At 39.2% G+C, this 26,125-nt stretch overlaps 1 protein-coding gene and 1 long non-coding RNA gene across 2 annotated transcripts in view; one reads left to right on the top strand and one right to left on the bottom strand.

Annotated features, from left to right (window-relative positions):
* Positions 1-26,125, top strand: part of LOC115843926 (uncharacterized) — a 254,621-nt gene that overhangs the window by 130,956 nt on the left and 97,540 nt on the right. The window contains 2 exon segments of the mRNA XM_030840489.2: positions 9,894-10,190; positions 24,577-24,703. Coding sequence (XP_030696349.2) covers positions 9,894-10,190; positions 24,577-24,703 — 424 coding nt within the window.
* The window catches only part of LOC132597620 (uncharacterized), a 69,859-nt gene that overhangs the window by 25,236 nt on the left and 18,498 nt on the right, over positions 1-26,125 (bottom strand). The window lies entirely within an intron of this gene.

Here is a 26,125-nt window from a genome sequence, read left to right as displayed (position 1 = left end):
AGATTCTTTCTTCTGCTTGATCCATCCTGCTATTGATGCTTTCTACTGCATTTTTCATTTCATACGTTGTATTTTCCACTCCGAATTTCTGTTTGGTCCTTTTTATTTTTTTAGATATAACTGAGATACAACATTATATTAGTTTCAGATGTACAACATAATGATTCAATATGTGTATATATTGTGAAATGATCACCACAATAAGTCTAATTAACATCTGTCACCATACACAGTTACAGAATTTTTTTCTTGTCATGGGAACTTTTAAGATCTACTCTCTTAGCAACTTTCAAACATGCAATACAGTATTATTAACTGTAATTGCCCTGGTGTATATTATATCCCCATGGCTTATTTATTTTATAGCTGGAAGTTTGTACCTTCTGACTCCCTTCACTTCTTTCACCCACCTCTCCATCCCCCACTTCTGGCTACCACCAATCTGTTCTCTGTATCTATGAGCTTTTGTTTTTAGATTCAACATATAAGTGAGATCATAAAATAAATCATAAATCTTTCTGTCTGACTTATTTTGAAAATTTAGTATAATGCATTCAAAGTCCATCTATGTTGTCACAAATTGCAAGATTTCATTCTATTTTATGGCTAAATAATATTCCATTGTGTATATACATATACCACATTTTCTTTATCCATTCATATATCAATGACACTTTGGTTGTTTCTATATCTTGGCTATTGTAAATAATGCTGCAGTGAACACAGGGGTGCATGTATCTTTTCAAGTTAGTGATTTCATCTTCTTCGAATACCCAGAGGTGGAATTTCTGGTTCAGATGGTAGTTCTAATTTTAATTTTTTGAGGAACTTCTATACTGTTTTCTGTGGTGACTGTACAAGTTTACATTTCCACCAACAGTGCACAAGGGCTCCCTTTTCTCCACAACCTTGCCAACACTTGTTATTTCTCATCTTTTTGATGATTCTGACAGGTGTGAGATGATATCTCATTGTGGTGTGGATTTGCATTTCCCTGATGATTAGTCTGTTGAGCATCTTTTCATGTACCTGCTGGCCATCTGTATGTCTTCTTTGGAAAAGTGTGCATTCAGGTCTTTAATCAAATTGTTGTTGGGTTTTTTTGTTTGTTTTTTGTTTTTGAGCTGTATGAGTTCTTTATATATTTTGGATATTAACCCCTTATCTGGTATATTATTTGCAAATACTTTCTCCCATTCAATAGGTTACCTTTTCATTTCATTGATGGTTTCCTTTGCTGTGCAGAAACTTTATAGTTTGATATAGTCCCACTTGTTAATTTCTGCTTTTGTTCCTTTGCGTTTGGTGTAAAATCCAAAAAAATCTTCACCAAAACCAATGTCAAGGAGCTTACTGCTTACGTTTTCTTCTAGGAGTTTTATGGTTTCGGGTTGTACATTCAAGCCTTTAATCCATTTTGAGTTGATTTTTGCGTATGGTGCATGATATTCTTTTGCATGTGGATGTCCAGTTTCCCAACACCATTTATTGAAGAGACTGTCCACCCCACCATATATTCTTGGCTCCTTTGTCATAAATTAATTGCTCATACATGAGTGAGTTTATTTCTGAGCTATCAATTCTGTTCCGTTGATCTATGTGTCTTTTTTTATGTCACTAATGTTTTGATTACAATACTTTGTAATATAGTTTGAAATTAGGAAGCACAATGCCTCTAGCTTTGTTCTTCTTTCTTAAAATTGCTTTGGCTATTTGGGGTCTTTTGTTGCTCCACACAAATTTTAGGATTATTTGTGCTATGTCTGTGAAAAAAGCTATTGGAAGTTTGATAGGTATTGCATTGAAACTGTAGATTGCTATAAGTAGTGTGGCCATTTTAACAATATTAGTTCTTCTAACCCATGAGCACAAAACATCTTAACATTTATTTGTGACATTTATCTTCTTTGATTTCATTCATCAAATTCTTATAGTTTTCAGTGAATAAGTCTTTCATCTTCTTAGTTATATTTATTCCTAGGTATTTTATTCTTTTGATGCAATTGTAAATAAGAATGTTTTCTTAATTTCTCTTTCTGCTAGTTTGTTATTAGTATATAGAAATGCAACATATTTCTGTATATTTTGTATCCTGCAACTTTACTGAATTCATTTATTAGTTCTAAAAGTTTTTGGTGGAGTCTTTAGGGTTTTATATATATAACATCAACTCATCAGCAAATATGACAGTTTTACTTCTTCCTTTCCAATTTGAATGCCTCTTATTTCTTTTTCCTGCCTAATTTCTGTGGCTAGGACTTCCAATACTATGTTGAATAAAAGTGATACAAGTGGGCATCTTTGTCTTGTTCCTGATCTTAGAGGAAAATCTTTCAACTTTTCACCATTGAATGTGATGTTTACTGTGGGCTTGTAATAGATGGTCTTTATTATGTTGAGGTATGTTCCCTCTATACCCACTTTGTTGAGAGTTGTTTGGTTCCTTTTTTAATTAATGATTTTTATCTTTGTTAAACTTCTCATTTTGTTCATGTATTGTTTTCTTGATTTTGTTGAATTATATTTCTGTGTTTTCCTGGGGCTCATTGAGTTTCCTTAAAAACTATTTTGAATCTTTATCAGGTAAATTGCAGACTTCTATGTCTTTGGGATAGGTTACTGGAATATTACTGTGATCTTTGGTGGTGTCATGATTCCTTGATTTTTCATGTTCCTTGATTTTTTGTGTTGCTATCTTCAAGTTGAAGTAGCGGTCACCTCCTCCAGTCTTTTCTAACTGCCCTCAGGAGAGAAATACCTGCTGTCAGGCCTGCTAGTGATTCTGAGGTTTTCTCAGACCTTCTATGAACATACCTGTTCCATGCTTCTACTCCCTCTTCTGGAAGATTTCATAAGTTTTTATGCCTTCTACTGATCCTGCAAAACACCAGCTGGTGTGACAGTCTCCCTTTTGTTTTCTACAAGGTGACACTAAAACTCAAATTTGTGCTTTCTTCCAGACCTACAGATTCAGGCTGGTTTTACTCAGGTGCTCACTAGCCAGCCACTTTTTCCATCTTTTTTATTTCAGCCTACCTATATCATTATATCTGAAATGAGTTTCTTATAGCCTGAATATAGTTGGCTGTTGTTTTTAATCCATTTTGCCCTTCTCTGTTTTTAATTGATCTTTTTATATATACTATTTACCATTTATATTTAAAGTAATTGTTAGGGCTTAAGTCTGCCTTTTTATTTTTCATTATTTTTGTTTCATATTTATCATTTCTGTGTTCTTTTTCTGCAGTTTTATACATTATTTGAGTATTATTTTAGAATTCCATTTTTATGTATTATAGCTTACTTGAGTCCCTTTTTATAATTTTTTTAGTGGTTGCTTTAGGTATTACATTCTACATATACAACTTATCATGGTCTACTGGTGTGGACACTTTACCAGTTCAAGTGAAATGTAGGAACCTTACCTCCCTTTAAGTCCCTTTACCTTACCCTGTTTATAATTGTCTTAAATATTTCCTCTAAATAGATTGAGAACTACATCAGACAATGTTATAATTTTTGCTTTGAGCATCAAACATAATTTAGAAATCTCAAGAGAAGGAATGTCTGTTGTTTTTACCCATATTTTTACTGTTTACATTGTCCTTTTTTTCCCAATGTTTGTTGCAAGATGCTTTCTTTTATCATCTGTTTCAAAACTTCCTTTAGTCATTTTTTAAAGGTATATCTGATGGCAACAAATTCTCTCAGTTTCCTTCCTCTGAGAGTGTCTTGATTTTTTCCTTCATTTCTGAAGAACATTTTCACTGGATATAGGATTCTGCGTTAACAATTGTTTTCTTGATGAGTGACTCTTGAAAATGTTGGGCCACTTCTTTCTGGTCTTCATGGTTTCTGATAATGTCATTTAAATAGCTTTTCCCTTACAGGAAAGGTGTCTTTTCTATCTCGCTGCTTTCAACATTTGTCTTTTTTGTCCTTAGATTTCAGAAGTTTGATTATGAAGTTTCTTCATGTAGATTTCTTTGAGTTCGTCTAATTTCAGATCTGTAGTTTCATGTCTTTTGCCAAATTTTGGAAATTTTTAACTATTATTTCTTTGACTACATTTTCACCCCCACTTACTTTCTTCTCTCTTTTTTGGATTCCAGTACCCTAGTGTTTGATCTTTCTTTATCTTTCACAGGGCCTTGAGCCTTTTTTTTTTTCAGTTTGTTTTCTCTTTTTTGTTTATATTGTGTAATTTCTATTGTTCTATCTTCAAGTTCAGTGATCCTCTGTCCTCTCCATTCTCCCATGAGCCCATTCATTGAATTTTTAAATTTCAGTTATTGCATTTTTCAGTTTTATAATTTCTAGTTAGTTATTCTTTATATCTTCTATTTTATTGTTAAGATTTTCTATTTTCTGAGATCTTCTATTTTTCCATTTGTTTTAAGGGTATTTGTATTTCTTGTTGAAACATTATTTGATGGCTACTTTAAAATCTTTGTCAGATAATTCCAGCATCTTCTCAGTGTTGGCATCTGTTGACTGTTTTTTCTTATTCAAGTTGAGATTTTCTCTAATCCTGGTATAACTAGTGAATTTCTGTTTTATTCTGGATATTTGGGGTAGTATGTTTTGAGTCACTGTATCTTATTTAAATCTTCTGTTTTGCAGACCACTTCTAACACCACCCCAGTGGGGAAAAGTGGGCACTGCTTCATTACTGCCCGGTGTAGGTGAAATACCAGGTTCTTTTTTTGGCCTCTATTGACAACCTGTTGCAGGAAGGGGTGTCTCATTACTGATGGGTGGGAACAGGAGTTGAGGTTCTCTACTGTAACTCCACTGACACCTCCATGGTTCAGAGGGAGACCTGTTAATGTTCCCCATGGGGTAGGAAGACTTTGTTAATGCTAGATGGTGGTGAAAGTCCTGGCTTTCTACTAGGTCTCCTCCTACATCACCCCAGTGGGGCAGGGGAGGGATGCCTCACTGCCCTGCATGGAAGACACCATGGGAGAGAGCCCCATTACCACTGGAAGGGGATCAACATCCCAGCTACCCTCTAGGCCTTCCTGACACCATTTGGCTGGGAGAGAATTGTGCCTCATTATAGATAGATGAGGTCAGAAGTTCCCACTTGTGCTTTGGAGAGGAAGGCAGGGAATGAGGGGATGTTGCATGCTAGAGTAGGGCAGTTCTTATCTAAAAGTTTTCTGTCTTGCTAGTCTGCTCCTCTGGGTAGAGAAAGCAGGCTTTTGTTGGGACTTTATGCCTGTGCCTAGTGGTATTTCCAGGTTGCAACTTTCTCCAGGACCTATATATGAGGACCTATATATGAAGTGGAATATATGATGCAGAGAAAACTTAGGGAACTCACTGGTGTGTTGTTCCTTGCATTCTAGGATCCCTAGCTGGTGTACCTTCTTCTCTCTACCATTCAGAGTCTTCATTTTTTTTTTTTTTTTGCGGTACGCGGGCCTCTCACTGTCATGGCCTCTCCCATTGTGGAGCACAGGCTCCAGACGCACAGGCCCAGCGGCCATGGCTCATGGGGCTAGCCGCTCCGCGGCACGTGGGATCTTCCCAGACCAGGGCACAAACCCGTGTCCCCTGCATCGGCGAGCGGACTCTCAACCACTGCACCACCAGGGAAGCCCCAGAGTCTTCATATTTTTGTTTCATATATAATGTCTCAAGATTTTAGCTGTACTTAGTGAGACAAATAGGGAGAAGTATGTCAGCCAGTCTGCTACCCCAGAATCTGGATCCTCTGGTTCAATTATTCGAAATTATAAGTGTCTGGTGTTTTAAGTTGGCTGGCAATTTGAGGAGGAGAGAGGGGAAATGCAAAAGAGAGTATACATAGTAACTAGGCTGAACCTGCTAAGGGAGGTTACCTGAGGGCCACAGTTTCACACAGACTTTAAACCAAAACCTCTGTGTGTTTCCCTAGGACTTGCCCCTGTCCTGCATAGTCTCTGATAACTCCTTTCCTTTAGATAGCATCCTATGCTGGGCTAAATCATTTGCCCTTTCTGCATCCACTTACCCTGTGCTATACAGTTGGTCCTTATTGGTTATCTGTTTTATGTATACGATAGTAGTGTGTATCTGTTAATCCGAAATCCCTAGGTTATCCCCTGCCCCTTTCCCATTTGGTAACCATGTTTGTTTTCTATGTCTGTGAGCCTATTTCTGTTTTGTAAATAAGTTCATTTGTACCATTTTTTAGATTCCACATATGAGTGATACCATATGGTATTTGTCTTTCTCTGTCTGACTTACTTCACTTAGTATGATAATCTCTAGGACCACCCATATACCATCTACTTTTAATCTATGTAAAGAAAGCTTATGCATTTATATGTCTTTATCATCTGGAGAGCTGGGACTCTGTTTTGTACATCTTCGAGTTCCCATTGCTTAAAAAATTCCATGGCAGCAAGCTTCGTTCTGTTCTATGCTGAATCTCTAGCATTTGCAGTGCTGTCTGGCATATACCATGTGCTCAAGAAAGGCTTGAGAAAGTCAGGAAGTTGACTACCTATTGGAACTCTTCTTTATTCTGAAAATTCTCATTTCATAAGACAATGTATACATACCTTGCACTATGTGGTAATGGATTTTGATCTGCCTTGCCTGTGTTGGCTGATGGAATGACATTAAACACATTAGGAGAACACCTTGTTCATTTGTGGGTAACAAGGTTACTTTACCGGGATGCAAGCTGAATAAACTGAATCTGTGTTGCCCAACACTACAAAGAGAATTTGTAGAAATTTTTCCCAATAAAAATGAAAAAAGCCTCCCCAAAATAATGAAAAATCATAGAATGAGTTGAATGCTAAGTAGTATTTTTGTAGTGACGTTCTCAGGTGGGATCTGAAAATAAATCATTCTGGAGAGACAGGACTCCATCACCACCTCAGCCATCTCAGCCCTGTCTACTTATTAACAAAAACAATAATATTGGCTACTATATATTGATGTATTGAATGTGACAGGCATTATACTATTGTTTTATGTGTACTATCTCATTTAATTCTCATAACACTTCTGAGGGTATCAGTATTCCCATTTTACAGATGAAGAAACAAAAGGGGATTAAGGAAACTTACTTGCCCAAAGTCACACTGCTGGTAAGAGCCAGAGCCAGGATTCAAACTCAGCTTACCTAACCGCAAAGTCTGCTCCCTGACCCTCCACCCTAGGACACACAGGAGCACCAGAACAGCCTGATCGCCTTGCCTCTCTCTTATTTGCCTGTCTCTCCAGCACACTGATTCTCAATCGGAGAATTCCACCTTGCATCAGAATCCCTTAAGTGGGCATTTCCCACCCCCAGAATTTCTAATCTGCAAGTCTTGATGGGCTTTATAAGTCTGCAGCTCTAGCAAGTTCCCAGGAGTAGGAGTTACCTGTTGCTGTAGAACCATCTGAGTAAGCTTGGGCTCATGGTCTCTCACAAGCTGTAGTCACTATGTTGGCAGGGGCTGTGCACAGCTCAAGGTCGGACTGCAGGATGTCTTGCTTCCACACTTGCTCAGGTGGCTGTTGACAGGCCTCAGATCCCCGCTGGCTGTTGGCTAGAGACATCAGTTCCTTGCCACATGAGCCTTTCCATGGCCCTGTTTACAGTATGTCATCTGGCTTCTCCCAGAGCAAGGGGTCCATGAGAGGCACCCCCAAATGGAAGCCACAACCTTTTTATGACCTAATCTTGGAAGTGACATCCCGTCATTTCTTCCAAAGTCTATTCATTAGAAGTGAGTCACTACGTCCAGCTCACACTCAAGGGGAGGAGCTCATAAAAGGGCCCCCATCAAGGTGGTGAAGTCTTTTGATGGCCATCTTAGAGGCTGCCCACCATACTGGGTGCTGCTGGTGGCTTTACAAATACTGCTCTAATTAATGGCCTTAGAACAAAGACCTTTTTTCCTGAGAAAATCACAGTTCCTTGGTGAGTAAATAGATATATTGCCCTAGTAGCACCCCCAAGGTGGAGAAGTTGGAAGAGAGGAGAGCTCTTTTCCATCAGAAAGGCAGAAAATAAAGGACACTTAGGACACCATTCACCAGCCAGAATTCTCTCTAAAGGCCCATAACCAAGCTATGAAAATGATCATGTTCTAAAATTCTGATAAAGAAAAAGTTGAGGATAAAACTATCACTGATGGCATCAAGAGGTCCCAGCCAACAACTCCGGTACAGGCTGGCAGAAACCTAGGGGATGGTGCATTGAAAAAGTCCAAGTTTTCTTTTGTTTGAAAATAAGTGAGCTCATCTCTAGTGGCAGTAAGCACGTTCCTGTGGAAGCCCCAGCTTGAGGGTGGCTTGGCTTCCTTCCAGGCAGCTCTATGTCATTTACTCACTGAAAGCCTTAGGAGGACAGCTTCTTTACGTACTGTACATAAAATGCACCAGAGAGTCTCGCATAAAGATGTGCTCATTAACATCCATTCCCTCTGTGGGGACTTTGAGAGTTATAAACGAGTCTAAGGTGTGGTCCTTGCTTAGTTATGGAGTTGTTATTTCCACCTATGAAACAACAGGAATTTTTACAATGTAAGAAGCATGAAAAGGACATGGGATTTAGAATCAGAAGAATACAGCTGACCGTTAGCAATGTGGGGGTGAGGAGCGCCTACCCTCTGTGCAGTGGAACATCTAAATATACAGTAACTTAACTGTCAGCCCTCCATATCCACAGTTCCACATCCAGAGATTCAACCATCCATGGATCCTATTTGCTATTGAAAAAAATCTGCAAGTGGACCCATGCAGTTCAAACTCATGTTGTTCAAGGGTCAACTGTATAATGACACACAGAGCTGTGTGAACTCAGGCAATCACTTAAGCTCTCTGAGTTTCTATTACCTTATTTATAGGATATGGATAATATGCCAGCTGTTTCTAGCTCACAGTGGAGTTGAGGGGAGGGAACTAAGTAAAAGCACTTTTTAAACTTAGAGCAATATTTGGGTGCTAAAAAAAATACACAGTGATTCTCGGCTTTGGATGCATATTAGAATCACCCAGCAAGCTTTGAAAAGTCCCAGTTCCCAGGCTGTACACCAAACCATTATGTACTAATTATGTCTCCCCTTCTTCCTCTGCCTCCTTCTCTTTCTCCATATATGTGTGTGTCTGTGTGTCTGTGTGTATGTACATAGCCTCTTGAAATAGTCAAGAGAAATTTCACTTGTGTTTCCACCAAATCGTATACACAAAGTGCTTGGGAATGACATTCCAAAGAGGTGCTGTGAAGGAGGTGTCCACTGGGGTGGGACTGGGGATGGAGGGTTGTTAGGCTCGAATAACACATGGGAAGAAAGGTTTCCTCTCCCAGGGTGATGGGTTGATTTCAAAGGACAGAGAGATGGATGGTTGTGCAACACGAAGACAAAGTATTCTGTTAGTATGGAAAAATTTTACTTTGAAATTCAGTTAGGTTGCCTGAGTGGATAACTGCAACCCGGGACAAAGTGAAGGCAGCACAGGCGCCTAAGGAAGGTTCAGCGCGAGTACGTCTAGTTAATGTCCGTGCCAAGACAGAAGGAGTAACAAGTGCCTGAGTGTGTTTCTGTTCAAATTCTGTTCTCAGGCAGTATTGTTTAGGCAAGAGCTTTTTGCCCCAGCCACTGACCCTTAAAAAGTGTTCCTAATGAGCATGCCAAGTTCAGTAATTACTTTCAAGACCTAATTCTTTGATCAAGGTAGAAGACTTGATTTTTTTGAAATAGTCTTGAAAGTAGAAATTTTAACAGAAACAACGTTTGGTTTGTTTCTAATGTCCACATTTTCCAAAATTACTGTGAACAAAGTACTTCACTGGCATCTGTATTTTAGGGATTAACCAAAACATGGGTTTATACCCAAAAGAAACTAAACAGAGAAAGGACACTGTGCTCACTTGCTATGTTCTCCTCTCTGTTCTATAGAACCACATGCCGTGGGAAGAACAACCAGGCAAGAAGCCCAGTTGCTCCCGCAGTCTGAAAGCTTTTCACACTGAGCCAGCTCAGGGGCCATTCTCTACTGCTGAGACGGGGACATGGAGCCTCCCCTTCATCTCCGCAGAGGACGTCCCCAGGGAGACTCCTTCACAACCCAGGAGCACCTCTCAGCACTCGCACATCAGTTTAGATGACCTGTGGCTGGAGAAGATGCAGAGGAGGAAGTTGAAGAAGTTGGCCCAGTTTGAAAGGAAGATGCATGCATGTAAAGATGGAATCCAAGTAAGCTGCTCACATGCCATCGTCATCAGACTTGGCCTGGTACCCCCTCTTCCAGTGCAGCTGCCTGCCTTTCCTGTCCCCTGCCCACCTCTGCCCTATACAGCCTGCAGGAGAGATGCTGCATAGTCATGTGTCTGAGAGCCACAGAGGCTGTGGCTCCCTCTTCCCTCTCTGCAGTCTGGCCCTGTGCAAAGGCAATGGGGCAGAACTGAAGACGGCGGGGCCTGTCCTCAAGCCCTTTCCATAGTAATTACCATTCAGTGAGGACCCACTCACTGAATGTTAGACACTGGACAGCATTAGCTCTAATACTCATAAAGTTGCATGACATTCTGATATAACAATCTTAAATCAATCAAGCAAAATTATATAAAGAGAACTAGATTTTGTCCCTAGGGACATTTTGACACCATAATTTTTACATGAAACTGTCAGCTGTTTAAAAATGACTCAGTAGTTTATAAAGCATACCTTTTCCCAATCCCTAACTCTGTTTCTTGTTCTTTCCCTTTATAAAATAGCAGTATTTTTTATTATCAAGTATTTGTGAAATACACATCCTGAATCTCACCTCATCCCTGATACCCACCTTTATTTATTTTTTTGTTTCAGGTACTGTTTTTTTTTTTTAAACATCTTATTGGAGTATAATTGCTCTACAATGGTGTGTTAGTTTCTGCTGTATAACAAAGTGAATCAGCCATACATATACATATATCCCCATATCTCCTCCCTCTTGCATCTCCCTCCCACCCTCCCTATCCCACCCCTCCAGGTGGTCACAAGGCACCGAGCTGATCTCCCTGTGCTATGTGGCTGCTTCCCACTAGCTATCTATTTTACATTTGGTAGTATTTATAAGTCCATGCCACTCTCTCACTTCATCCCAGATTACCCTTACCCCTCCCCATGTCCTCAAGTCCATTCTCTACGTCTGCGTCTTTATTCCTGTTCTGCCCCTAGGTTCTTCAAAACCTTTTTTTTTTAGACTCCATATATATGTGTTAGCATTCGGTATTTGTTTTTCTCTTTCTGACTTACTTCACTCTGTATGACAGACTCTAGGTCCATCCACCTCACTACAAATATCTCAATTTCATTTCTTTTTATGGCTGAGTAATATTGCATTGTATATATGTGCCACATCTTCTTTATCCATTCATCTGTTGATGGACACTTAGGTTGCTTCCATGTCCTGGCTATTGTAAAGAGAGCTGCAATGAACATTTTGGTACATGACTCTTTTTGAATTTTGGTTTTCTCAGGGTATATGCCCAGCAGTGGGATTGCTGGGTCATATGGTAGTTCTGTTTTTAGTTTTTGAAGGCACCTCCATACTGTTCTCCATACCACTTTTTTTTTAAATCGAGGTGAAATTCACATAACATAAAATGAACCATGTTAAAGTGTACAACACAGTGGCATTTACTAGATTCACAAGACTTTGCAGGCCTTATCTCTACCTAGGTCCAAGACATTCTTATCATCTCAAAAGGAAACTTCACAACTATTAAGCAGTCACAACCCACTTCCCCTCCCTAGACCCTGGCAAGCACTAATCTGCTTTCCATCTCTATGGAGTTACCTATTTACCTATGGATATTTCATATAAATGGAATTACAGTGTGTGACCTTTGGTGCCTGACTTCTTTCACTTAGCATCATGTTTTTAAGGGTCTTCTCTGTTGTAGCATACAGCAGCACTTTGTTCTTTTTTATGACTGAATGATATTCCATTGTGTGGCTATGTTTGTTTCTATTATCTGTTCATCCACTGATAGACACAGGGTTGTCTCCACCTCTTGGCTATTGTAACTAGTGCTGTCAGGAACACTTGTGTATAAGCTTTCGTTTGTATACATGTTTTCTATTCTTTTGGGTATATACATAGGAGTGGAATTGTTAGGACACATGGTAATTCTATGACTAACTGTCTGAGGAGCTGCCAAACTGTTGTCTACACCATTTTACATTTCTACAAACAATGTATGAAGGTTGCCAGTTCTCCACATCCTCCCCAACACTTGTTGTTTTGTGTTGTTTTGTTTAAACTATACCATCCTACTGGGTCTGAATGGTACCTCATTGTGGTTTGATTTGCATTTTCCTAGTGACTAATGTTGAACATATTTTCATATGCTTGTTGGCCATTTGTATATCTTTTTTGGAGAAATGTCTATTGAAGCCTTTTGCCCATTTTTAAATTGGGTTATTTATCTTTTTGTGGTTCACTTGTAGGGGTTCTTATGTTTGGAGATACTAGACCCCTATCAAATAAGTGATTTACAAGTATTTTCTCCCATCTGTAGGTTGCCTTTCACTTTCTTAATAGTGTCTACTGCTGCACAAAAGTATTTAATTTTGATGTAATCCAATCTATCTGTTTTTTTTTTGTTGTTGTTGCTTATGAATTTATTGTAATGCCCAAGAATCCACTGTCAAATCCAAGGTCATAAAAATTTACTTTTATGCTTTCTTCTAAGAGTTTTTATACCTTTTGCTCTTACCTTTAGGTTTTGTATTCATTTCGAATTCATTTTTGTGTTTTGTGTGAAGTAGAGTTCCAACTTCAAGCCTTTCCATGTGGATATTTTGTCACTCTGCACCACTTGTTGAAGAGACTATTCTTTCCATCACTGAATGATTTTGACACCCTTGTAAAAAACCAAATGACCTTAGATGTATAAGTTTATTTCCGGACTCTCAATTCTATTCCACTGGTCTATACATCTGTGCTTTTGCCAATATCACACTGCTTTAATTACTGTAGCTTTCTGTTAAGTTTTGAAGTTGGGGTATGTGACTCCTCTGGGTTATTTTTCAAGATTATTTTGGCTATTTGCTGTCCCTTGTAGTTCCAAATGAATCTTAGGATCAGCTGTTTCATTTCTTGGGGAAAATAAAGGCCATTGTGATTTTGATAAGATTACATTGAATCTTTAGATCACCCTGGAGAGTATTGCCTTCTTAACAATATTAAATCTTTAAATCCATGAACACAGGGTGTTGCCTGACTTTTTAGGTGTTCTTTAACTGCTTTTCACAATGTTTTGTAATTTTCACTGTACAAGTCTTACACATCCTTGGTTAAATATTTCTTAATTATTTTATTCTTTCTGATGGTATTGCAAATGGAATTGTTTTCTTAATTTCATTTGGGCTTGTTCATTGCTAGTTTATAGAAATACAATGGATATTTGTATATTGATCTTGTACCCTAAAAATTTGCTGAATTTATTATCTCTAAGAATATTTTTGTGTATTATTTAGAAATTTCTATATATAAGATACAGACCCTGTACATTTAAAAAATTTATATCTTTGCATTTAATTTTCTTAGGGATTATTATAAATGGCATTATGTTCTTAATTTTATTTTCCACCAGTTGATTCTTAGTATATTGAAATATTATTGATTTTTATGTGTTGATATTGTAGCCTGTGACCTTGCTGAATTCATTTATCAGTTCCAGGAATATTTTTTAAAGACTCCTTGGGATTTTCTATGTAGACAGTCATATCATCTACAGGTAGGGACAGTTTCATTTTTCCCTTTCTAATCTGTATGCTTTTTTCCCTTGCCTTATTGCAGTGGCTAGGAATTCTAATACTGTGTTGACTAAGAGTGGGAAAAGTGGATATCCTTGCCTTATTCCCTGTCTTAATAGGATAAATTTCAATATTTCACTATTAAGTATGATGTTAGCTGTAGAGTTTTTATAGTATCTCTTACTCAGGTTGAGGAATCTCCTGTCTAATCCTAGTTCGCTGAGATATTTTTTAAAAACCATAAATGTGTGTTGGATTTTTTTCAAAAGCTTTTTCTGTGTCAATTGATGTGATCATTTTATGTTTTCTTCCTTAGCCCCTTGATATGGTAGATTATATTAATTGATTTTTTGGTATGTTGAATCAGCCTTCTCCACTTGGAATAAATCCCACTTGGTCATGCACTATATAAGGAATGTATAATTTTTATACATTCCTATATTAATTTGCTAATATTTTGTCCAGATCTTCTGCATCTAAACTCATGAGAGATATTGAGCTGGGGCTTTTGCTTTTGTATTATCTTTCCATAGTTTCGGTATCAGGGTAATATGGACCTCATAAAATGAGTTGGAAAGTAGTCTCTCCTTTTCTATATTCTTAAAAAGATTGTGTAAAATTGGTTCCCTTTGCTCTGAAGTCTACTTTGATATCAGTATAACCACTTCTTTTTTGATTAATGTACCTTTTTTCATCTTTTTACTTTCAACCTGTCATTGATTTAAGTGAATTTCTTATGGCAGCATTGTTGGATCTTTTTATTTTATCCACTCTGATTGTCTTTTAATTGGTACATTTTGATAGTTAACATTTGAAATAATTATTATGTTAGGGCTTAAATATGCCATTTTATTATTTGTTTTCTGATTGTTTCTTCTGTTTCCCAATACTCTTTTCTGTCAGTTACATGAACAATTTTTAGGATTCCATCATAATTTATTTGTGGCATTTTTGAATATATTGTTCTGTTTGGTTCACATAGTGGTTGCTAAAAGTGTTCCATATATACATAACTTATCACAGTCTACTGTTATCAACATTTTACCACTTCCAATGAACTGCAGTAATCTTAGTTCCACCGAGGTTCATTTACCATCTCCACTATTAAAATACAATTGTCTTGTGATTCCTTTACATACATTTTTTTTTGAAGTATGGTTGATTTACTTCCAATATTATGTTAGTTTCAGGTATACAACACAGTGATTCAATATTTTTATAGATTACGCTGAATATAAAGTTATAAAATAATGGCTATACTTCTCTGTGCTGTACAATATATCTTTGTTGCTTATCATTTTATATATAGTAGTTTGTACCTCTTAATCCCCTTTCTCCTACCTTGCCTCTCCATCCACCCTTTCCCCACTGTTAACGACTGGTTTGTTCTCTGAATCTTTGAGTTTCTTTCTGGTTTTTGTTATATTCATTTGTTTTATTTTTTAGATTCCACATATAACTGAAAATAGACAGTATCTTTCTTTCTCTGTCTGACATTTCTCTAAGCATAATACCCTCAAGGCCCATCCATTTCATTGTTGCAAATGGCAAAGTTTCATTCTTTTTTATGGCTGAGTAATATTCCAATGTATGTATATGCCACATCTTCTTTATCTATTCATCTGTTGATGGACACTCAGGTTGCTTCCACACCTTACCAATTTTGGACAATACTGCAATGAACACTGGGGTGCATATATCTTTTTCAATTGTTGTTTTTGTTTCCTTTGGATATACACCCAGGAGTGGAGTTGCTGGATCATATAGTAGTTTTATTTTTAATTTTTTAAGGAACTTCTATATTGTTCTCCATAATGGCTCTACCAATTTACATTGCCACCAACAGTGCACTAGGGTTGCCTTTTCTCCACATCCTCACCAACATTTGTTATTTGTTGTCTTTTTGATGACAGCCATTCTGACAGGTCTGAGGGGATATCTCATTGTATGTTTTTTAATTAAATTTTTTATTGGAGTATAGTTGATTTACAACATTGTGTTAGTTTCTGCTGTACAGCAATGTGAGTCAGTTATACATACACATATATCCACTTTTTAAGATTCTTTTCCCATACTGTTCATTACAGAGTATTGAATAGAGTTCCCTGTGCTATTCAGTAGGTTCTTATTAGTTATCTATTCTATATATAGTAGCGTGTATATGTCAATCCCAATCTTCCAATTTATCCCTCTCCCACTATTCCCCCCTGGTAACCACAAGTTTGTTTTCTACATCTGTGACTCAACTTCTGTTTTGTAAATAGGTTCATTTGCACCATTTCTTTAGATTCCACATATAAGTGATATCATATGATATTTGTCTTTCTCTGACTTACTTCAATCAGTATGACAATCCCTAGGTCCAATCTAGAGTATTTTTAATTTCATTTATTGTGTTTCATCATTTGCAATTTGGATTTCATCATTTGCATTTTGGATTTGCAATTTCATCATTGCTTGTTTCATCTTTAGTTCTTCTAGGTCCTTGTTAAATGTTTCTTGCATTTTGTCCATTCTATTTCCAAGATTTTGGATCACCTGTACTATCATTATTCTGAATTCTTTTTCAGGTAGACTGCCTCTTTCCTCTTCATTTGTTAGGTCTGGTGGGTTTTATCTTGCTCCTTCATCTGCTGTGTGTTTTTCTGTCTTCTCATTTTGCTTATCTTACTGTGTTTGGGGTCTCCTTTTTGCAGGTTGCAGGTTCGTAATTCCTGTTGTTTTTGGTGTCTGTCTCCAGTGGCTAAGGTTGGTTCAGTGGGTTGTGTAGGCTTCCTGGTGGTGGGGACTAGTGCCTGTGTTCTGATGGATGAGGCTGGATCTTGTCTTTCTGGTGGGCAGGTCCACGTCTGGTGGTGTGTTTTGGGGTGTCTGTGGACTTATTATGATTTTAGGCAGCCTCTCTGCTAATGGGTGGGGTTGTGTTCCTGTCTTGCTAGTTGTTTGGCATAGGGTGTCCAGCACTGGAGCTTGCTGGTCGTTGAGTGAAGCTGGGTGCTCATGTTGAGATGGAGATCTCTGGGAGATTTTCGCCGTTTGATATTATGTGGAGCTGGGAGGTCTCTTGTGGACCGGTGTCCTGAAGTTGGCTCTCCCACCTCAGAGGCACAGCACTGACTCCTGGCTGCAGCACCAAGAGCCTTTCATCCACATGGCTCAGAATAAAAGGGAGAAAAAGTAGAAAGAAAGAAAGAGAGGGAGGGAGGGAGGGAGGGAGGAAGGAAGGAAAGAGAGAAAGAGGATACAATAAAATAAAGTTATTAAAATAATTATTAAGAAAAAAATTTTTTAAAAAAGAAAAAAAAAAACGGACAAATAGAACCCTAGGACAAATGGTGAAAGCAAAGCTATACAGACAAAATCTCACACAGAAGCATACACACTCACAAAAAGAGGAAAAGGGGAAAAAATAATAAATCTTGCTCTCAAAGTCCACCTCCTCAATTTGGGATGATTCGTTGTCTATTCATGTATTCCACAGAGGCAGGGTACATCAAGTTGATTGCGGAGCTTTAATCTGCTGCTTCTGAGGCTGCTGGGAGAGATTTCCCTTTCTCTTCTTTGTTCTCACAGCTCCCAGGGGCTCAGCTTTGGATTTGGCCCCGCCTCTGCGTGTAGGTCGCCGGAGGGCGTCTGTTCTTCGCTCAGACAGGACGGAGTTAAAGGAGTAGCTGACTCGGGGGCTCTGGCTCACTCAGGCTGGGGGAAGGGAGGGGTACGGATGTGGGGCGAGCCTGCGGCGGCAGAGGCCAGCGTGACGTTGCACCAGCCTGAGGTGCGCCGTGCGTTCTCCCGGGGAAGATGTCCCTGGATCCCGGGACCCTGGCAGTGGCGAGCTGCACAGGCTCCCCGGAAGGGGGCTGTGGATAGTAACCTGTGCTCGCACACAGGCTTCTTGGTGGCGGCAGCAGCCTTAGCGCCTCATGCCCGTCTCTGGGGTCTGCGCAGATGGCCGCGGCTCGTGTCCGTCTCTGGAGCTCTTTTAAGCAGCGCTTTTAATCCCCTCTCCTCACACACCAGGAAACAAAGAACGAAGAAGTCTCTTGCCTCTTCGGCAGCTCCAGACTTTTTCCCGGACTCCCTCCCGGCTAGCCGTGGTGCACTAACCCCCTGCAGGCTGTGTTCACGCCGCCAACCCCAGTCCTCTCCGAGCGCTCTGATGGAAGCCCGAGCCTCAGCTCCCAGCCCCGCCCGCCCCGGCTGGTGAGCAGACAAGCCTCTCGGGCTGGTGAGTGCCGGTTGGCACCGATCCTCTGTGCGGGAATCTCTCCGCTTTTCCCTCCACACCCCTGTGGCTGTGCTCTCCTCCGCGGCTCCGAAGCTTTCCCCCTCCGCTACCCGCAGTCTCTGCCCGCTAAGGGGCTCCTAGTGTGTGGAAACCTTTCCTCCTTCACAGCTCCCTCCCACTGGTGCAGGTCCCGTCCCTATCCTTTTGTCTCTGTTTACTCTTTTTTCTTTTGCCCTACCCAGGTACGTGGGGAGTTTCTTGCCTTTTGGCAGGTCTGAGGTCTTCTGCCAGCGTTCAGTAGGTGTTCTGTAGGAGTTGTTCCACATGTAGATGTATTTCTGATGTATCTGTGGGGAGGAAGACGATCTCTGCGTTTTACTCTTCCACCATCTTCCCCAATCTCCCACATCTGCTTTATCCATTCCTCCTTTGATGGACATTTAGGTTGCTTCCATGTCCTGGATATTGTAAATAGTGCTGTATTGAACATTGGGGTGCATGTATCCTTTTTTTTTTTTTTTTTTTTTTGTGGTATGCGGGCCTCTCACTGTTGTGGCCTCTCCCATTGTGGAGCACAGGCTCCGGACGCACAGGCTCAGCGGCCATGGCTCATGGGCCTAGCCACTCCGCGGCATGTGGGATCTTCCCGGACCGAGGCACGAACCCGTGTCCCCTGCATCGGCAGGCGGACTCTCAACCACTGCGCCACCAGGGAAGCCCGCATGTATCCTTTTGAATTATGGTTTTTCTCTGAATATATGCCCAGGAGTGGGACTGCTGGATCATATGGTAGCTCTATTTTTAGTTTTTTAAGGAACCTCCGTACTGTTCTCCATAGTGGCTGCACCAATTTACATTCCCACGAACAGTGTAGGAGGTCATTGTGGTTTTGAATTACATTCCCTGACAATTAGTTGATGTATTTTCATGTGCCTGCTGGCCATCTGTATGTCGTCTTTGGGAAAATGCCTATTCAGGTCCTCTGCCCTTTTTTTTTATTGGGTTGTTTAGCTTTTTTTGGTATAGAGTTGTATGAGCTGTTTATATATTTTGGATATTAACTGCTTATCAGGCATTATTTGCAAATATCTTTTCCCATTCAGTAGGTTGCCTTTTCATTTTATTGATGGTTTCCTTCACTGTGCAAAAGCTTTTAAGTTTGATTAGGTCCAATTTGTTTATTTTTGCTTTTGTTTCCCTTGCCTAAGGAGACAAATCCAAAAAAATATTGCTAAGGCCTATGTCAAATATTATACTGCCTGTGTTTTCTTCTAGGAATGTTATACTTTCTGATCTTACATTTAGGTCTTTAATCCATTTTGAGGGTTTTTTTTTTTATGGTGTGAAGAAATCTTTTAATCTCATTCTTTTACACGCAATTGTCCAGTTTTCCCAGCACTACTTATTGAAGAGACTATTTCCCCATTGTATATTCTTAACTCCTTTGTCATAGGTTAACTGACCATATTGCATGGGTTTATTTCTGGGCTCTCTATGATGTTCCATTGATCCATGTACCTGTTTTTGTGCCAATACCATTCTGCTTTGATTACTATAGCTTTGTAGTATCGTATGAAGTCAGAGAGCATGACACCTCCAGCTTTGTTCTTTTTTCTCAAGATTGCTTTGGCTATTCGGGATCTTCTGTGGTTCCATACAAATTTTAGGATTATTTATTTGTTCTTGTTCTTTGAAAAATATTATGGGTATTTTGATAGGCATTACATTAAATCTGTAGACTGCTTTGGGTAGTACCGATATTTTAACAATAGTACTTCTAATTCATGAATATAGGATGCCTTTCCATTTATTTATATCATCTCCAGTTTCCTTTATCAATGTCTTATAGTTTTCAAAGTATATGTCTTTCTCCTCCTTGGTTAAATTTATTCTTACACATTTTATTCTTCTTGATGCGATTGTAAATGGGATTGTTTTCTTGCTTCTCTTTTTCATAGTTAATTATTAGTGAATAGAAAAGCAACAGATTTCTGTATATTAATCTTATATCCTGCAACTTTATTGAATTCATTTATTCTAAAAGTTTTTTGGTGAAGACTTTAAGGTTTTCTATATATAGTATCATGTCATCTGCAAATATGATAGTTTTACTTCTTCCCATCCAATTTGGATGACTTTTTCTTTCTTGACTGACTGCTATGGCTAGGACTTCCAATACTGTGTTAAATAGAAATGGTGACAGTGGGCATCCTTGTCTTCTTCGTGATCTAGAAAGAAAAGCTTTCTAGTTTTCCCCATTGAGTATGATGTTAGGTGGGTTTGTTATAAATGGCCTTTAGTATCTTGAGAAATTTCCCTCTATACCAACTTTGATAAGAGTTTTTATTGTGAATCGATACTGAATTTTGTCAAATGCTTTTTCTGCATCTATTGAGAGATCATGTGACTTTTATCCTTCATTTTGTTCATTCTTATAGCCTTGGTTGTACAGGAGTCTTTCTGCCAATTTCCAGTTAGCTTTCAGTGGTAACTGTTCCACATGTAGATTTATTTTTGATGTGTTCATGGGGATAGATGAGTTCCATGTCCTCCTACTCTGCCATCTTGATCACTCCCCTTATCCTTCATTTTGTTAATGTCGTGTATCACATAGATTTATTTGCAGATGTTGGACCATCCTTGCCTCCCTGGGATAAAAACCCACTTGATCATGGTTTATGATCCTTTTTAATGCATTTTTGAATTGGTTTGCTAATATTTTGTTCAGGATTTTTGCATCTATATTCATCAGAGAAATTGGCCTGCAAGTTCCATTTTTTGTAGTGTCTTTGTCTGGTTTTGGTATCAGGGTAATGCTGGCCTCATAGAACAAGTTTGGGAGTGTTTTCTCCTCTTCAATTTTTTGGAATAGTTTGAGGATAAGTATTCCATTTTCTTTAAATGTTTGGTAGAATTCCCCTGTGAAGCCATCTGGTTTTGGACTTCTGTATGTTGGGAGTTTTTTGATTACCAATTCAATTTCAATACTAGTAACCAGTATGTTCAGATTATCTGTTTCTTCCTGATTCAGTCTTAGAAGATTATATGTTTCTAGGAATTTATCCGTTTCTTCTAGGTTGCCCAGTTTGTTGGTATGTAATTGTTCACAGTATTCTCTTATGATTGTTTGTATTTCTGTGATACCGGTTGTAAATTGTCCTCTTTCATTTCTAATTTTGTTTATTTGGGTCCTCTCTCTTTTCTTCCTAATAAGCCTGACTAAAGGATTATCAATTTTCTTTATCTTTTAAAAATACAGCTCTTGGTTTCATTGGTCTTTTCTGTTGTGGGTTTATTTTTTGGGGGGGCTCTCTATTTTGTTTATATCTACTCTGATCTTTATTATTTCTGTTCTTCTGCTGACTTTGGGTTTTGTTTTTTCTTATTTTTCTAATTCCTTTAGATGGTGGGTTAGGTTGTTTATTTGAGATTTTTCTTATATATTGAGGTAGGCCTGTATCACTATAAACTTCCCTCTTAGAACTGTTTTTGCTGCATCCCATAGATTTTGAAAAGTTGTGTTTTTATTTTCATTTGTCTCAGGGTATTTTCTTTTTCTTTTCTTTTTCTTTTCTTTTTTTTTTTTTTTGATGTGGACCAGTTCTAAAGTCTTTATTGTTTCTTACAATATCGCTTATGCTTTATGTTTTGGTTTTTATGGCTGAAAGTCATGTGGGATCTTAGCTCCCTGGCCAGGGATAGAACTAGCACCCCCTGCATTGGAAGGCAAAGTCTTAACCACTGGACTGCCAGGGAAGGCCCTGTCTCAGGGTATTTTCCGGTCTCCTCTTTGATTTCTTGGTTGACTCATTGGGTTTTTAGTAGGATGTTGTTTAGTCTCTATGTGTTTGTTTTACTTCCTGTAATAGATTTCTAGTTTTATACCATTGTGATCTGAAAAGATACTTTGTATATTTTTTATCCTCTTAAATGTGTTGAGACTTGTTTGGTGGACTATCATATGATCTATTCTAGAGAACATTCCATGTGCATGTGAAAAGAATGTGTATTCTGTTTTTGGATGGAATGCCCTGTAGGTAGCTATTAAGTCCAGCTGGTCTAATGTGTCATTTAATGTCACTGTTTCCTTACTGGTTTTCTGTTTGACAATCTGTCCATTGATGTAAGTGGGGTGTTAAAGTCCCCTAATATTATTGTATTATTGTCAATTCCTCCCTTTATTTCTGTTATGCAATGCAGTATTATTAACTATAGTTGCCCTGATGCACCTTACATCCCCATGACTTATTTTATAACTGGAAGTTTGTGTCTTTTGGCTGCCTTCACCCATTTTACCTACCCCCTACTCCCTGCCTTTGGCAAGTACCAATCTGTTCTCTGTCTCTATTAGCTTGGCTTTTCTTTTTTAAGATTTCACATACAGGGCTTCCCTGGTGGCGCAGTGGTTGAGAGTCCACCTGCCAATGCAGGGGACACGGGTTTGTGCCCCAGTCCGGGAAGATCCCAAATGCCGCGGAGCGGCTAGGCCTGTGAGCCATGGCCGCTGAGCCTGCACGTCTGGAGCCTGTGCTCCACAATGGGAGAGGCCACAACAGTAAGAGGCCTGCGTACCGCAAAAAAAAAAAAAAAAAGATTTCACATACAAGTAAGATCATACAGTCGTTCTCTTTCTTGTCTGACTTATTTCACTTAGCATAATGCCCTCAAGAGCCATCCATGTAAATTTTCAATTGTAGCTATATTTTTCAGTCCTAATGTTTCCATTCTATTCTATTTTGTATCTATTTCCCTGCTGTTATTTTCCATTCATTGCAAGAATGTTCACACTTACTTCTTAGAGCACAATTATATGAGCTTCTTTAAAATCTTTTATAATTCCAGCACTGTATCATGTTGGTGCTGGGATCTGTTGTCTTTCCTTTATAAGTTATGGAGATTTTCATAGTTCTCTGTATATCAAATAATTTTGGGTTATATCTTGGAAATTTTGAATATTACGTTATGAGCCTTATTTAGTTTCTATGGAGAATAATAGTTAAGTTTTTCAGGCAGCTGACAGTTTAGGGTACAAGTTCTTACTGGCCTTCAGGGGCTATGTTTCTTATGTCGGTTCATGTTTTCAAGGTGTTTTCAGTGCTACTTGGATAATGCAGATCACCCAGTGGCCAGTCTGAGACCTGTAAAATGGTCTACTCCATAATTTGGTTCTCAAAGACTTTAGTATTCTGTTTAGGGTCAGATCCACCCAAGCACAGTTTGGGGGTAAGTCCAGTGGCCATAAACAATGTTATGGTGTCATTTTCTTGATCTCTTTCCTTTCTACATTCTTCCAGACACTTCTTGGCTTCCAGGAGTCCCCCCCTTCCTGGACATTTTGCTAGAAAGCTAGGCTTTCGTTTTCCCACTCTGGCATATACTTCCTGCAACTATGTCTGCCTCTGGAGCCAAGGGGCAGGAGGACAGAGACAGGAAAAAAGAAATAGGGATGTTCTCCCTCCCTTAGGGCTTCAGGCCCTAATCTGGTTCCGGCACGGCATGCTGAGCCTTTGGTTAATTCCTCTTCCTGGTGCCTGCCTGGCCATTACTGCCATACTATAATGGGATTTCCTGGGAGTCTAGGGTGGAACTAAATGACAACATAGAGGATTTCACCAATTTGCTCATACACTTGGGGTCCCTTTCCCCTCTCTTCAGACCAGAGAAGGCTTTTTGGAGTACTTTTGGTCCATACCCAGTTTTAAGCTGCTATTGAGTTCAGGCCAGAGGATACTGTAGGGACCACAAAAAAGGTAACTCACTATAGGATTGGTGTAACTTCAAATACTGGCTTCCTTCTCCAACCCACCTGCTACCATTTATTTCAGAGCCCTTAGGTAACTGATTTATACATCTGCCCAATGTTTTTAGTTGCATTCAAATGGAAGAGATGGAGTGGGGTATCATACTCCCATCTTAATCCTTGTTTGTATATTTACATTTCCATTAATCGCTAAAAGAATTTTCCAAGCACTGTTTACTTAATTTGTGTGGAATACAAAAGAAAATGGAACATTTATTTGAATACATACCAAAAATTTTAAGTAAATTTCATAACTTTATAAAGTAGACAAAATCTGGAGGGGCCAAGTTTATTTCTGGATAATGGAATGATAAAGAAAGGGACAATATCCTTGCCCTCCCAAGACCTCATGCAACACTGGTCCTTACTGTCTGAAGGGTAAAGTCTGTCTTATGATTATGAGGTGTCAGGGACTTCATGGGTTGCATTTTAATTAAGCACCCCTGCAAGAATATAGCTAAAACAAAGCCTTCCTTTTGGAGAAATGTTAGGCTGTGTGGCTGACCAGCTGGTGTAATTTGGGGGTTTGGAGACCTACTGTCAGTCCTCATTTCACATTGTTGAATGACAACCTGTTCTGCCATGGTTGCCACATATGACCATACAGGTTGCAGACTACTGACAACAAGAGAAACTTCTCTTTTTTCCATGGATTTTGAAATGAATGGCATCTCCCAGAGCTGTGTGCATTTTGGCTGCATGTTCTGCTCATGGCAAAGTCCTGTGCAATTAGAAAAATTATAATGTGGCAATGACAACATGTTATCTCTTTTCTTCATTTACTCTTTGTCTCTTTCCTCCTCTCCCAGTGCTGGAGGAAGATGACCATTACCTCTCCAGAGTCTTTGAATCTCCCTAGAAGAAGCCATCCGTTCTCCCAGAGTGCCCCGACAGGACTGAACCACATGGGCTGGCCAGAGCCCATACCTGACATTGGTGAGTTACATGCCTCTCTCTTTTCCTTCACACTCCGGTGTCCTGGCAAAAAGGACAAGAGGTGAGAGCATGTTGTTGACAGCTGTGTTTACTTGTCTGGCAGAAGTAGCTTGAATGTGAGAAATAAACCATTGTCTTTAACTCCTTCAATTAGGAAGAGGTCCCTAACACTCTGATAAAGGGAATTCTTGGCTTCCGGAAGATTCCATTACTGAATCCCTAAACCTGGCTCCATTCATTTATTTTGAGCAGAACTACTGACCATCCCGTGAAACTTGTAATAGGGTATAACTTACAGAGAGAGAGTTGTCTAATCTAGTGATGAAACCTGGGTGTTTTCCCTTCTGGGGGGACAAGCCTCTTCCTTGAGTTATATGGCAGCCTGTCTGAGTCCCTTTCCCAAAACTATGGCAAGAAGCATCACATCACATATTTCTCCATAAAAGGGCTGATTTTTGTGCCAGAAGGAAACTGCGACCCAGTGAGGGCCAGGATGGGGTATCCTCATGCACAGCTACCACCCTTCCTGGACTTAACCCAGGAAGGGCTGGACACAGTGAAAATGCTCAAGGCTCCTGGTGCAAGAACAGATGTTGGGTCTCAGGTCTTGAGCAGGTGCAGATTATGTTAGATGGCAACCTTATGGTTTAAAGGCATCCAGCTGGCTGAAGGAAGAGGCCAAATCTGGTGTTTAAAAAGGATAAAGAAGAGTTAAAGCCTTAGACAGGGTTGAAAAAACAAAATAGCTACACCTGCCAAACATGTACTTTTCCAGACTTGGGGATTAGGGACAGGGCTGGCATTCAAGGATGTCTGTAGTTTGATCCTATTGGAGCTAAAGACCTGTAGAAAGCAGGTAAGATTAGCAAAAGATGATATGGGAGACTAGTGGCTGGGCCCTGATCATTAGAGTGTGGCATATGCTGTGCTGAGGAGTCAGCTCTGATACAGACATGAGTCCTGACCTCTGAATCTGACTCAGTGCATACTGGGTGCTGGTCCTGGGGGAGTTGGCTACTCAGATTAGCCAGTAGCCATGATTGTTTTCCATTAGCAAATGTCTGTGCTTATGCTGCATCATGCAGTGGATTTTAATCTTCCCCACATATAGTTGTAATCTTAAATTCACACAAAGCGAAGTCATGAAATGGTGTTTGACATCTGCTGAAAGAATCCTTTCATGGGAAAAGATAGTTCTAACATAAACTCTTCATTAAGTCATGGAATAGTTTAGAGGCTCATGGAAGAGACAGTAATGGGTGAGAGTAGCATTTTTCCTGGAATAATCTTCAAGGCTGATTTTGGCTCTTGAAGTTAGAAACTTCTTACAAATTCAAGCTTAATAATCATATGTTCCTATTATTTCAGAGCCTCATTTGAATTAATTAGTAGATATATTTATTGTAGAATAAGAGATTTTTG

This window comes from Globicephala melas, chromosome 7 (genome assembly GCF_963455315.2).
Source record: "Globicephala melas chromosome 7, mGloMel1.2, whole genome shotgun sequence".
Classification (NCBI taxonomy): domain Eukaryota; kingdom Metazoa; phylum Chordata; class Mammalia; order Artiodactyla; family Delphinidae; genus Globicephala; species Globicephala melas.
This window is presented reverse-complemented; position numbering and strand designations above follow the sequence as displayed.